The sequence below is a fragment of the Cornus florida genome, unplaced genomic scaffold (genome assembly GCF_030987335.1).
Source record: "Cornus florida cultivar Cherokee Brave unplaced genomic scaffold, ASM3098733v1 CherokeeBrave_3.0.0_Hap2_Chr05, whole genome shotgun sequence".
Taxonomy (NCBI): domain Eukaryota; kingdom Viridiplantae; phylum Streptophyta; class Magnoliopsida; order Cornales; family Cornaceae; genus Cornus; species Cornus florida.
In genome coordinates, this window is record NW_026775575.1 from 99,778,288 (window position 1) to 99,792,990 (window position 14,703).

Below are 14,703 nucleotides of genomic sequence, written 5' to 3' on the forward strand. Positions count from 1 at the left end.
GTTTGGTTGAAAAAAAAAAGGAAAAAATCAATTTTTTGGCTGATTTTGGCCCTTTTTTTTTTTTTTTTTTTCCCTCAAAATAATTGAACCAAAGAACCGTTAAGGCAATGTTTGGCTGACACAAATAGTGCCTTAAAGGTTTTCGGGCAAAAAAAGTAAAAAAATAAATAAATAAAAGTGTTTTTTTTTTTTTTTTTAAATTTACTTTTTTAAATATTCCTACAGACATATAACCGTTTTAGGCACTGTTTGGCTAACCCGAAGAGTGCCTTAACGGCTATATTGGCACAAAAACGTTTTTTTTGATTTTTTTTTAAAAATAATAATTATATACATATTGGATGAACAAATGGTTATTTATATAACATGAAAAATATAGTCCCGTTAGGAAAAAGTAAAAAAATAAATTTTATTTTAAATTTTAAAAATATTAATATTTTTAGAGAGCAAAAATGTACCATTGAAGTACATTCGATAACTAAATTTTGGAGATTCTAAAACGCTGACGTGGTTATGAGAAATGTTGACCTGACTATGAAAAAAATGCAATGTGACAAATTTGAAGAGCCCGAATTCGAAGAGTTCACTGTAGATGTCCTGACGGATTGGATTTAAAGTTCTAAATAATAAGGTTAAAGTTTTTAATTTAATATTAAATAATAACGGAGTATAATTTTAATCCTCATTTTATCCGAATAGTAAAGGGCAGAAATTACTGTGTGCGCGCAAAAACCACCCATCTCTCTCTCCACATGGCAATTTCCCCGTCATGGAATTTCACTACCTCTGCACAGTCTTACCTTTGATTTGATACAGACCATTAAACCCTATTTCCGTCTTCCCATCTGCCTCTTCATTCGACACTTGGTTCTATCTGTCCCATGAAACCCTTTTATCTATTTCTCCCTTGACGCCCTAGCTCGCTCTCTCTATATACATATATGTATATTTGCTTTGAAGTGTAGGGAGAACATTTTGGGTTTGCATATTCAATCGACCTCCTGGCACCTACTGCCAATCAGCTCTCTTCCACTTTGGCAACCAACAACAATCAATTTCAATTAATGTCGGTTTATATAGTGACCAGTTTAGGAGAGATCGTTGTGGATTTGCACACAGACCTCTGTCCCTTAACCTGCAAGAATTTCATAAAGCTCTGCAAGTAAGTAACCCTAACCCTTTGATTTGTTTTAAACATGTATAAATATTCAATCAAGAATTTGCAATGGAATTTGAAATTTGAAAATGGAATATGCAAGTAGGTATGTATTATTTCTAAGGACTATTGTTGATGCAGGATTAAATACTATAATGGATGTCTATTTCACACGGTTCAGAAGGATTTCACTGCACAGACGGGTGATCCTACTGGAACCGGGACCGGTGGCGATTCTATCTACAAGTAAGAATGACTACACACATTAATCACTGATAGAATATCAACATTTTCTACAATAACTGTATCAGCTTCCTAATTAGCTTTCTAGTGATAGCTATCGCTTGCTCTATAGAATTTAATTTTATGTGTTGGTTAATGGTTTTTAGTTATGAATACAAGTCTTCTCTGACATATTATGATATTAATATATCAATGAAGTTATCTCTTCAAGCAATTCTGATGATGTATGCATTTGCTTAAGTAAGACTAATTCTGTAATAATGATTTCACATGCTCATTCCGCATCCCATTATTTCAGATTCTTATATGGTGATCAGGCTCGCTTTTTTGGGGATGAAATTCGTTTGGATTTAAAGCATACTAAGATAGGCACGGTTGCCATGGCTAGTGCTGGAGAGAATCTCAATGCTTCTCAGGTATGGCTTTTGTTATTATATGTTCTCACAATCTACAAAATCTCTAGGTTCTTTCTTCTTCTTCTTCTTAAAAAACACTCCACTATATAAAAAAATGTGCATAAAACACCTCCACAATTATACATAAAAATGTGTATGTATCGTCCTATGATATCATGCAATGTTGCATAATGGCACCCTTTGACTCCTGATACTTAGAAAGTAGCCTGCCAATTCTGACACAAAGTGAGTGAAAACCTTAACATGTCCCCCCCTTTTTTTTGTGTGGTCATTTCAATGTATGTATGTTTCTTACGATAAAGTGCTAAAAATCCTTGCAGAAACCCGTTGAAGGTTGAAAACCATTCTTAATGTTTCAAAATCACTCAAACAAGGATAATCCGTCATCATCTTGTTAATGGAGCAAAAAAATGATGAAATTGCTCGTGTCAATAGAAAAGGAAAAAAAAAGAAAGAAACGAGATACGGGAAAAGACAAAAAAGGACAGGACTGATAAATATTTGCAAATTATATATTTGTAGACATTATAAAATTTAAGCTATGGTTATTTGCAAATTTTGTAAATTCAAGTATATATTGATATAATTTAATCTATACGTTACATACTATATACATATATTATAGTTATATATACAACAAAAGAGCATTTTGGGATTTCCAACATTACTTTTGGTAGATAATGCCTATTTTTTAACGGTCAGTAGACGGAGGGGTTCAAGAAATTGTAGGTACCATATACACATAATGAACAGTAAGGGCATTTTCTGCACATCTTTTATATAGTTTTTTTTTTTTGGGGGCGGGGGGGGGGGAAGGAACGGGGGGTGTTTTGGTTGCACTTCACCCTATTTATTTCTTTTGGTTTTAACCAGGTTCTTGCACATTTTTATATACCATTATATTTTTTTACTTCTAGATTAGAGCGCAAGGCATGATAACTTGTCACATAATTGTTAGGGATTTCTTTTGTTGCCAGATTTTATCCAAGTTTAGAACTTCCAAAGTTTCTTTTTGATCGCCTTTTGTTTTAGTAAATTTTCTTATGAATATCATGCATTCTGAAAATTTGCAGAATCTTTAATATGTAACATTGTGTTCTCATGATCTATTTTTCCAGTTCTATTTCACACTGCGGGATGATCTTGACTATCTCGATGGGAAGCATACTGTGAGTTTCCTGCTATAGAATTTTATTGTTAATAATTTTGCTATTAATATTTGCTTCATTGCGCGGATAAATGATGCCAGCTATGTCTTTTATGTGTGCACTTTCAATTGCCTTGATGTATTGCTGGATCCAAAAATAACATTTTGAATTTTGAGGGATTGATGTAAAATTTTGTGACTTGTACAACTATTTGGATTAGCAGAAGCATTTTTTTCTTGGTGGATGACCCGGGTTCTTATCATTGGATGGCACCTGAGATGATTAAACGAAAGTCTTATGGCGGAAGAACATATAAAAAAAAGCTTTTTTACTTGGGAGGTTTTTCAGTTATTTCCATGAAGGGTCAGTGAGTGGTTTAAGTTTGTGGTGTTCTTTGAGGAGATTTTGATTGGTGTTTCCTATTCTTCATGGCATTATGGACATAATTCTTACCTTCTTTTGTTGAGGTAGAAGCATGACGGAAATGCTTCGTGATAGGCAAAGCAAGGCCAATACTTCTAAAAGTTTTTTAGTTGAAACTTGCAATTTTTTTTTTTTTTTGACATAATGAAAAATATATTAAACCATCATATAATGATTTTTTTATTTTTTATTTTAATAAAGAGTACATACAAAATGTTGAGCTAATAATGAAGTAAGGTATAAAAGACGGTTCTCTTTTGATGTTCATAGATAAACGTATGCACAAGGGTGCCTAATGTCATGGGTTCTTGTCCCAAATGTGATCCGAATGGGGAGGGTTTTGGGCATGTAAGGGCGAGTGTTAGCACTACTTAATAATTTAAACTTTTGGGTCGGATTGCAAGCGACTGACCGTTGACAATTAGATCAGATCGGATCTAATCCTTGATCCGGTGTCACACCAAACGCCCACACGGAATTGTCTGGGTCGTTAGCGGGTCCCCCTCCATTTGGGCAGACAGTTAGGTAGGGTGGACCTACCGCAGCGAGGGCGCTGCGGGTTTGGGTGGGAAAGTCATGGGTTTTTGTCCCATATCGGATCCGGATGGGGAGGGTCTTGGGCATACAAGGGCGAGTGTCAACACAACCTAGTAGCTTTAGCTTTTTGGTCGGATCGCAAGCACCCCGCCCGTGACACTAATCTTTAGCAAAAGATTGATGAATTTCTAAATATAGTCAAACAAGAGAACTAAAACACCATCATACTGATATTGACCTCTATATTCTTTTAATGATTTGAACTTTGTATATTCATTTGCTTCCCAATTATGTATTAGTCCCATGTAGTGTAAACGGTTTTGTGGACCTTAAATATGTTCAATTTATCAATTCTGGGGCTTATTTATACCCATAAAAGATATTAGTTTCTGTTCCAAATACTTCCTTGCATTCAAACTGTTTTCTGTTTCCATTGTGTTTCTATAATGTCTGTGTTTCCTGGCTGATGGAATTGGAACACAGAAATGGAAAGTTGATCCTTTTCCTTTCACGTCCTTTCCTGAGGGGAGTCTCCACTGGTTTTATATGATAAAATTTTACATTTCTTATCCCTATCTTCACAGGTTTTTGGGGAGGTTGCGGAAGGGCTTGATACTTTGAATAGGATAAATGAAGCGTATGTGGATGAGAAGGGCAGACCTTACAAAAATATTAGGTTTGTTTCACACACCTTTTGTATATGTTGTTTACTGTCTTTTGTGTTAGTATATGTGGAACTTTTCATACCTATTTATCTTGTCTTTACAAGGACTAATCAATGGAATGAATTAAACAGAATTAAACATACTTACGTACTGGATGATCCTTTTGACGATCCATCACAGCTAGCTGAGTTGATTCCAGATGCTTCCCCTGAAGGAAAACCAAAAGATGAGGTAACAAGATACTGCATATTTAATTTTATATATTTTGAGGCAATTTGGAACCAAATGGAAATGGATGACATTTGATTTTTGTAGCATTTTGTCTGCAATTTATCAACTAAAGTCTACCAACTAAAGTCTGCTGACACTTAAATCACCAGTGGATCACAATGAATAGAAATGATGCTCCTCATTGGATATTGAAATTACCTTTCTTTATGTAAGTGCACAAAATTGTATATTTGGAGTAATCTTCATGTAATTAATCCATGTAAGTGGTTTAACTGGATTTAGAAGCCTGAAATTTCCATTAACTTTGATCTATCTCACTATCTTTGGTTTTAGCAATGTCAAGGGTTCAGGAACCTCATACCTTATTCTTTACTTGAGTTTTCAGTGGAGGGATATATGTAATTTTAATTGGAAGGATGCCTAGTACATGTAAATGTTGAACAAATTAGTTAAAAGAAGTAAAATGAAGAAGAAATTATACGATGAACCAGGGAAGACTCTATTTATTTGAGATAAATCCAGGCTAACAGGTTCTTATAAGTCACTTCGAGTACTGACAATTCTGACAGTGACGAGATCCTGTAACCTACTGAAGTATACTGACTTGTGTAAACTCAAGTCAATTTGGAGTTGGATTTTATCTTTGCTGAGTTCTTCTACACAAGGTTCTTCCATGACAAATGTTTTCGTTCACAAAATCATGACAATGACTCCTTTTTTCACATTGTCTTAGGTTGATGACGATGTGAGACTTGAAGATGACTGGGTGCCTATGGATGAGCAATTAGTTCCAGGAGAGCTTGAGGAGGTTCTCCGTTCAAAGGAAGCACATTCTAGTGCAGTAGTGCTTGAGAGTGTAAGCATTGAAGCACTATATACCTTTTCTAGTATTTGGCATCCAACTTGAATGCAATCATTCATTATGGTCATGATTCTTGTGTATGTGCATCACAGATAGGAGATATTCCTGATGCAGAGATAAAGCCGCCTGACAATGTGCTGTTTGTTTGTAAACTAAATCCTGTAACTGAAGTGAGTGCCTGTTGTCTTTCTTATATGTTACTTGATAGGCATTTGGGGTTGCCTTTTATGGCCATAATCTTGAGATGTTTCTGCTCTCTGCATGCTTCATCTTCATATTTTCTGTAGTTTGTCATCTATGTGGCTGTTTATTTCTAAATGCAGGATGAGGACTTGCATACAATCTTTTCACGTTTTGGAACTGTAACATCGTAAGTAATTGAATGCTTGGGTTTTAGTTTAAACTTTTGTTTTGGTGCATAATTTATTTCTACTCACAAATAAATGATGACAGGGCTGAAATTATCAGGGATTTTAAGACTGGAGACAGCTTATGCTATGCTTTCATTGGTGAGTGTCATCCCCCCACCCTAACCACCATCACCACAACAAACTCCTTTGTTAATAATAATGTAACTTTTATAAGTAAGGATGGCAAAATTTTAGTAAATTCATTTTGAGTTCTCTTATGTGATGTGTCCTCTTCTGGTTGTGTTTGCTTTCTGAGGATTTCACTGTGATTCTTGGAATTGATTTTGAACTTAGCCTAGCATGTTGGTTTTTCGAAAAGGTTTGCTTTTATTTGGGGCCTTATCTTCTTACTAGCTGGTTCTAAGCCTGAAGAAAGAGGAATATTTCTCTAGATGCTTTTTTATAACTTAAGTACTTACAAACCAATTAGGTTTGTCTGACAATGTAATTTAAGCATCACCTTAAGAAGATAAGTTTCACTAAAAAAGGTCCAATTTTGTTAGTGAAGGGGCTTCACCTATCACCGAATGCAAAACTAATAAGAGGACGATAGGAAAGGGGTCAACGGGGATTGGTTGCTGGGTTTTAAAGTTTATAAAGAGCCGAAAATTGAAGAGAAGATTATTGGAATAACTCCTATTACCCCCTTATGCATCACCATAATCGTCAAGCCTCATAATTTCTAATATATTTTTTTAAACTGATTTTTTGTTGGCCTGAAAGTAATTAGGCCTGTAGACTTGAACTAGTTCCATTTACGCAATGCCAAAAAAAAAAAAAAAAAAATGCTATGTCCCAGTAATGCCAAGCATGGACCTTGCACACCATCAGCTCTAGGAACTCGACCAAGTCTCATGTGATTCCAATTCCCACCAATATGTCAGTGAGTATTGGACTCAGACTCAGTCAAGTCTCAAAATCATGCCCATAAAGCATATTAAAACATTTAAGTTTAAATCAGCACTTCACAATACTTATCAAAAAAAAAAAAAATCAGCACTTCACAATGGCGAAGCACCGGGTAACGGCCTTATATTAATTTGAAAGAATGGTAAACTAACTTTTTTATGCATTCTCCTAGAGACATTTTTTTCATGTATTTTTTACAAGCTTTGTGAGGGTGCTGCCACTTATCTCCATCACTGGTTACTGGATGACTTCATATATAGTGGCTAGGTGTTATAACGAGCTTGATAACATATTCAAATATAGTTTTTTAATTAAATAGGGGAAACTTTTCTTGAAGGAGCCACTGGAATGCACTACATATTGATAGAAGAATTGTTTAATTTTTCCCCGCCAAAGCATGCCAAGGAGAATTAGCGGAAATATGCAAGTTGAACAAAAGAGAATAGCATAGCGGCTAACATCTAATCTGTGTCAACCTATAAACAAATGTCCAGTTAACATCTAACTTTAATTGCTGTATTTGGAGTTCATCTTTCGATGGCAACCAGAATAGATAAAAGTGGAAGACTATGCTGTTCAGCCTCCTTCCACCATCACACTCTCTATTTCTCTTATACAATTCTTCTTGTATGTGTATGTTTGCCCTTGTTTCTTTCTTTCTCTCTCTCTCCATATGTGTGTGTGTGTGTGTTTAGATCTTACCTTTGTTTCCACTTTTGGTGCCTCGTTCTGTGATGGTTTGTGGTTGTTATTTAGGCTCAATAAAGTCATTTTTTGGGTTTTATTCTTCATCCTGGGCTACTAGACAATAAAGTCATCAATTAGGATAGCCATTTGACAATCTTGGATGAAGTGTAATTTTATTTTATTTTTTGAAGTACTAGAAACTATTTTCTTTAAAGGGCTATTGGAAAACTTTATATATTATGCTACAGGAATTTGCATTGTTCCATGTGAAGTATTAAGGAAAAAACCAAAAAACAAAAAACAAAAACCAAAAAACAAATAGAGAATGAGAATGAGAGAAGAAAAATGTGAAAATTAAGGAAGAACCAATTGTTTTTAGTCGATATTTGCTGTTTTAATACTCAGATTTTGGTTATTTTCCTTTCATAGAAAATATTTGAATTATCAAAATTTTAAATTGTAGTTAGAGATAACAAATCTGATTTGAGTTATCTTTGTGTCTACATTATGTTTCCCTAGCTATCACATACTTTTTGGTATATCGGAATGCTAGATTGGTCTTTTTTTTTTGGGTTAGGTAAGTATTCACACGCACATTTCACAAATTACCCACTACGGGACTCGAACCCGTCGCCTCCCCTTTGTGGGAGGAGAGGTTATACCAATGGGCTAATGGCTTATTGGTCGGAATGCTAGTTTGTTTTAATAAAATGTTCCATTCCCGTGGAACTATCTGAAGAGTGGACAAGCAAGTTTTACTATTTTACGTCTTGGTGACGCAAATCTCTTCAAATTAGACAATGCTGGCAGTATAAGCAAATTTTCTTTTTTCACTATGTAAAACCTATGCAAAACAGTTTAGTTGCGTGTGATGTCATTTAGGAAGAAGTGTCATCTGCTTAATCGGAATATTCCTGATATCGGTAGGCACCCCTATCCGCTGTTACATAGGGCGAATAGAAGTTGCAGCGTATGGAATTTCGTATCTCTCACCTCTTCCCCCCCAGTCCATGTATAGAAAAGCAATGTGCTTATGATCATTGACTCTTTTTGATGCTTCATATTTTAGTTCATATATCGCCGTCACATATCTGGTGATGTAATGATAATATATATTGTTTCATTCTGTTTGTGCAGAGTTTGAGAATAAAGACTCTTGTGAACAAGCGTATTTTAAGGTATGCTGAATAACTGAAAGAACTTTTATTTCCGATACTTTGCATGCTACTTTTGCTTGCATATGTTATGACCTTGACGTGGTTAACTTTTAAATAGCTAATTTCATACAAGATGGTAAGATACTGATTGAGAAGGGTTTTTATACTTTTAGTTTTATGATTAAGATTAATGGTATTTGATTTAGGGTGGGATGATGTAAATATAGGAACAGATTGTGGATTGATTGGGGGAAATGGGTGAGGTGAAGGTCTATTTGTGGAACCGGTGTAGATACATTCGCTGATGATAGTATTCTCTCTCTATTTAGAAAGTGAGGGTACAATAGTTTTTCAACTCATATTTTTTTTTTTCTCTTGTTATGCTTCATTGATCGTAGTTATGTGCTCTTTAGGGAAACAACATTTTTTTCTCTTGTTATACCTCATTGATTTTTATTCTTATTTGAGTCTTCCAAGTCCATTTCTTTCGTGGAGAAGGCTCACTGTAAAAGTGGTGCAGTACTCAGACTTCATTTGTTTTGACATGAAACATTTTCCGAAAAGTTTTTTTTCTTTTTTTTTCTACATTTTCTGGCATTAGGTTGCCGGATAGAATTGGTAGAAAACATTTTACATTTAAAATATTTTACACAATAATACTAAAATGATTTACGGATGTAAAGTACGCAAGTCATTTTATGCTCTTTCTAAATCCAACCTCTTGACTTATTTCACCAAACATTTCTGAGCTTCTGTCTCACTTTCGTTTCCCATCAACTTGTTCTCTTTCATAGCTAACCTGATCAACAGTTAGCTAATGGTGACAAGTTTTAAACCTTTAATTGATCTTTTTAATCCAATGGTGTGTTTATAAATCTCTGTCTCATCACACACACAAACATATATTTGGGTGTGTGGTTGTGTTGTGTCGATTAATCACAGTAGCAGAAGCTCTGCCGTCAAAATCGTCATTCTCAATGACAATCACTAACAGATCTGAACTAACAATAATTGTCTGGAACCCATAAACCCCAATACCACATGGTCAATCTGGAGCGACTTTTGTCACCGTTGTTGTCCATTACACAAGCCAACTCTACTCCAGATCATAGCTTCATTGAGAAATAAATTTCAGACAAATCAACATTGATTAATTGTTTTATATATATATATATATGAACAGCATACCTTCACAGTACGGTGCAGTAAGAGTTTATATTTGTAAACTGGACTCTTGGTATGACAATGCTTTCCAGAATCTAACCATACTTGCAACTTACAAGAGTAGTCAATTCAAATAACTTCAAGGAGTTTATATTTGTAAACTGGACTTTTGTGCCTCCATGACTCTCGAATCAAAACTGGGCATCATGAACATGAAAAGTAAAGGGTTATGGAGGGATAGTGTAGAAATTCCTTTTGCCTCATCCAAATGAAGACACTTCTTCTTTGATGGTCCTTTTAGAAAGATAATTGTCAAGAATTGGTGTCAAATTCGCATATTGGACATGCAGCTGTGTTCTTAATTATAGTCTGTATTATGGAGCTACATTGTTCCATGGTTTATTAGAAATTCTGTTAAATGCTCTTACCTTGTGGTGAAAACTTATTTCTCCTAACTTGATTTATTGGATGTATAATGACAGATGGACAACGCTTTGATTGATGATCGAAGGATACATGTGGATTTCAGTCAAAGTGTTTCAAAATTATGGTCCCAATACCGACGCAAAGATAACAAAATGGGTCAAGGTAAAGATTACTACTATGACGTATCAGGCTATAAATAGTCTTGCTAGGGCATGTATTGCAATGCTGTAGCAATTGGTATCATTTTTGTTTGGTTACTGCTTATCCGTTTTCTCATGGAACGTGGTGCAAGTTACTTGATGACCTGGTGCAGTAGTTAATTACTTCTGTCCCAAGAAGTATGTTATTGGTGATTGTCACATATTGGAACTGTGAGGCTCTGGCATGGTCTTTGCTTAAAGTAACATAATTTGAATAGATACAGGAATTCCTGATGTCGTTATCCCTTGCTCCATGCAAGTCCTATCATCTTGGTCAATTCAGTGCTTTTCTCCTTTTCTATTTTTCATTCATAAATTTCGTGGTAGCCAACCTGAGTGTGTCTCCCCTGCTGTTAAACTATATACGTTAGATTCACATTGCGAAGTGCTCTTCAATTGAGGCAAATAATGGTACTTTATGGTGCCAAGTCCCACCTTGAATTCTTTTGCTTTTGGTATTGTTTAGACTTAAGAGTCTTAGGTGGGGATTATGGTGTGGACTCCTAATTGTTCGCTAATTGACCATACTACAAAACCAGACGTGGGTATTGTTTGCTAATTGTCGTTTATGGTTTCTTAGATTCCTCATTGTCCCTTCATGTAGGTACTACTAGTATATGCTTATGGTTTCCTAGATCCTCCCTTGCCCCTTCACTTAACAATTACTTATATAGAACCCCCCATGGGGTTGAGTTCACATAAGGCCTCTGGGCAAAGAGCAGTGAGTCAGTGACGGACCCAGAAAATTGTATGAGGGGGGGCGGACCTGAACAACAAGAATATATCGCGGGGTATTATCAAAAATTGAGTGGGGGCATTTTTAAGATTTTAACAAGCATTATAGGTAATTTTGTTATAAAAAAAAATTGCATGAGGGGGCGGATTTGAAGAACAAGAATATATCATGGGGTATTATCAAAAATTGAGTGGGGGCATTTTTAAAATTTAAACAAACGTTATAGGTAATTTTGTAAAAAAAAAAAAATTAGTGGGGGCAGCCAACTCTTCGTGCCAGACTTGCCGGTACCTGTGGTTTGTGGGTGATTGCGGGTATTTGAAGCGAATAGTCATGTCCCTAAAGGAGGTGGGGATACCCCATGTCAGCGCTATTTTAAAAAATAAAATAAAACTATTTCTGTTATTTTAATTCCCATTTTCCCCTTTCCTTCTTCAATGTTACTTTCTTATCCTTGCACATTTAGAATGTTACATTATTTTTCTTCTGCTGAGCATTCTGTACACACAAAGTGTTACTCATGTCCTGTTAGGAATTGGAGGATTGATACATCCGGTACTTGATACAAGTACTTGAGTCCTTTATCCACATAAAAAGTCTTAATATAAAAGTGTCTCATAGACTAAGGTTTGACAAGACACTGTAAATGTGAGAAGAAAATATCGGAGGGTTTATTAGTTTGAAAGGTGTCATATCACTAATTTTGGTAAAAGAAAGGGATTTCTACACATAAATGGTGTTATGGACCCATATTTACTATTTGATGGAGTCACAATCATGATGTTTCGAGAAAATGAAGTTGACCAAAATGTTGACATGGACATGGAAAATCATTGTTCATTTGCCCCAACTACCCTCATAGAGGTACCACTTTTTGTGTTACACAAAAAATAATACCTACGTGCACAAAAAGTGGTACCTATGTTCATAAAAGCGGTACCTCTATGCCAAAACAAAAGTGGTACCTGAAAATAGTAAGTGTAGTTTGGACAATGAATAATGTTTTTCCATGTCCACATCAGCATTTTGGTCAACTTCATTTTTTCGAAACATCATGATTTTGACTTCATCAAATGATGGATCCATGAGCCATGTATTTGTAATAATCCCTAAAAGAAAAGGTTCAAGTCAAGAGTTGAAGTTGAGGTTCATGGTTTCTGCATTGTTGTCTCTTATGGCAATATTGTCACAAAACCAATTAAAAAAAAAAAAAAGACTAGTGAAAATCCTGAAATTGATGCTTATTTAAAGGTGTGGCCTGATGGGTGTGTCAGTCGTAATGCAGTTCATATTAAATTGAGTGGTCTTTGATGGCTAACATGAGATAGAGGATAAAAGTTAAAAAAAGATGCATAGCTTGGTAATAATTGTTTTTAATAAAAACAATGAGCATATGGTTTAAAAAGGGAGTGATGGTTGAAAAGCCCTGAAAGCTCAGTTCTGTGTAAATTGTAGTGTGCCTCCACCTAAGTATAGTTGCATTCTTGTTTTCACATTTTAATCTTGTATATGAAGCTTCTTTCAATTTCTTCTCATTCTCGGGACTATTTTTAATCCTTCAAAGGTGACGGATTAACTTTTTGTAACTTTCTGATGTAGGAGGAGGTTGCTTCAAGTGCGGCGCTGTTGATCACATTGCTAAGGATTGTACTGGAGGACCCACCATCAAACAACCTCAAAAATACATCTTAAAGGACGATAACACTCAGCGTGGTGGAGATGATAACTCAAGGTTGGTGAGCTTGTATGCAGTGATGAATCTACCATCTTCCCCCCTCTCTCTCTCTCTCTCACTGTTTAGTATCTGATCTAGGTATGAGATGGTATTTGATGGGGACACTGCTGGTAGTCCGAAACGAGAAAAGAGACGTAGGGACTACGAATCAAAAGACCAAATTGAGAAACAAAAGGTGAACCAGCGGAGTTCAGAAGAGTTCAATCAAAGGAATCATGAAAAGAAAGACTCCATCGATAGGCATAATAGGCAAAACGACAGAGACCAAATTGAGAAACAAAAGGTGAACCGGCGGAGTTCAGAAGACTTCAATCAAAGGAATCATGAAAAGAAAGACTCCAGCGATAGGCATAGGCAAGACGACAGAAGTAGAGGATACAGAGACCACGAGAGGAACTGGGAGAATAGGACAAGTCGATCTGGTGAAAGTAAAAGAGACTATGACAAGAGCGATGAAAGAGATTCTAGAAAGAGTGACAGGAGGTATGAGAAGGATCATAGAAACAGAAGTGGAGATGATGATGAGCGGAATTATGGAAAGAGCAGAGGAAGTGATGATAATCGTGAGCATTATCGTGATCGTGACAGCAGGCATCGATATGACTAAAGGAGATGAAATCTTAGATCATGATTTATAGTCTTTAGTTTACATACATGCTCTGGGATGATGGCTTGCGACACCCCTGGCCAATCTTTAAAAGTTTTGCAAGGTTGATGGCTGCAGCTATCTGTAGTCTTATTTGCACATTTGTTCACATCCGCTGGGATGCTTGTTCATCTTATGAAGCTTCCAAATACCTTAATGCACTTTTGAAATGTACCGTGGTAATGTTTTTGCTTCCTGATCATTGTTTAGGTGATTCGAACTCTGATTTTCAAATATTGTAATCTAGTGCAAGTATACAAGGAGAATAAACTTCATTCCAATGGGTACCCGAAACCATGTAGTGTTTGTTATCTTTAGATTATCTCATGTAATTCAAAATGTGAACTAATCAAAAGGTGGGAAGTTGGATGTGTTCTTATTGTATTGAGCCAGACCATTGGTTCATTGCATCGCACAGGAACAACTTCTGGGTTTAACAAGTTTGACTTGAGCTATAACCAAATATCCCTGTCAAGTATGAGTTTGTTTATTTGCAGGCCCATTCTTGGAGCACAACACTTGCTTCTGCAACCAATCTTAACAGTGCTGAAATTGATGAGCGAGCCTACAATCACATAGACATTCACCAAGGGTCTTGTGGTACTTCCTCTGTCTGTCAAAGTGGATGACGAGGATTCGAGTATCCAAAGGAATTTTTTTTACCTTCCAAAGTGGATGATGAAGATTCGAATCTCTAAAGGGACAAAGTACAAAGTGGATGATGAAGATTCAAGTCTCAAAAGGAGCAAACTGGGCGTTCAAAATGTACTCAGCCAAACCGACAAGTCAAATTAAATGAAAGGAAGCTACGGAAACACAAGTGAACAATTCTTTTTATTCTAGATCAAAATACAAGTTAATACATCTAATGTTTTCTCTCTTCTTAAAACTAAAAATCTACCATTTTCTCATCGTAATTTTCTTTTTTATTTATTAATTATCCAAACATGGA

The 14,703-nt window shown here is 35.7% G+C and overlaps 1 protein-coding gene across 1 annotated transcript; it reads left to right on the top strand.

Annotated features, from left to right (window-relative positions):
• Window positions 1-769: 769 nt before the first annotated feature.
• LOC132307946 (peptidyl-prolyl cis-trans isomerase CYP59) lies at window positions 770-14,122 on the top strand. Its single transcript, XM_059805850.1, has 14 exons — window positions 770-1,162; window positions 1,298-1,402; window positions 1,698-1,815; window positions 2,934-2,984; window positions 4,508-4,599; window positions 4,720-4,819; window positions 5,553-5,675; window positions 5,774-5,851; window positions 6,005-6,051; window positions 6,135-6,190; window positions 8,825-8,865; window positions 10,491-10,596; window positions 12,970-13,102; window positions 13,184-14,122. Exons 1-14 carry the CDS (start codon window positions 1,065-1,067, stop codon window positions 13,710-13,712), a joined length of 1,677 nt encoding a protein of 558 aa, XP_059661833.1. The 5' UTR covers window positions 770-1,064; the 3' UTR covers window positions 13,713-14,122.
• The last annotated feature ends 581 nt before the right edge of the window (window positions 14,123-14,703 follow it).

What these genes read in the sequence shown, in the direction of transcription:
- LOC132307946 (XM_059805850.1), top strand. Translation starts at nt 1,065, where the DNA reads ATGTCGGTTTATATAGTGACCAGTTTAGGAGAGATCGTTGTGGATTTG. An exon ending in AAGGAAAACCAAAAGATGAG is followed by an intron (nt 4,820 to 5,552) that starts GTAACAAGATAC and finishes ACATTGTCTTAG; the next exon opens with GTTGATGACGATGTGAGACT. An exon ending in CTTATGCTATGCTTTCATTG is followed by an intron (nt 6,191 to 8,824) that starts GTGAGTGTCATC and finishes CTGTTTGTGCAG; the next exon opens with AGTTTGAGAATAAAGACTCT.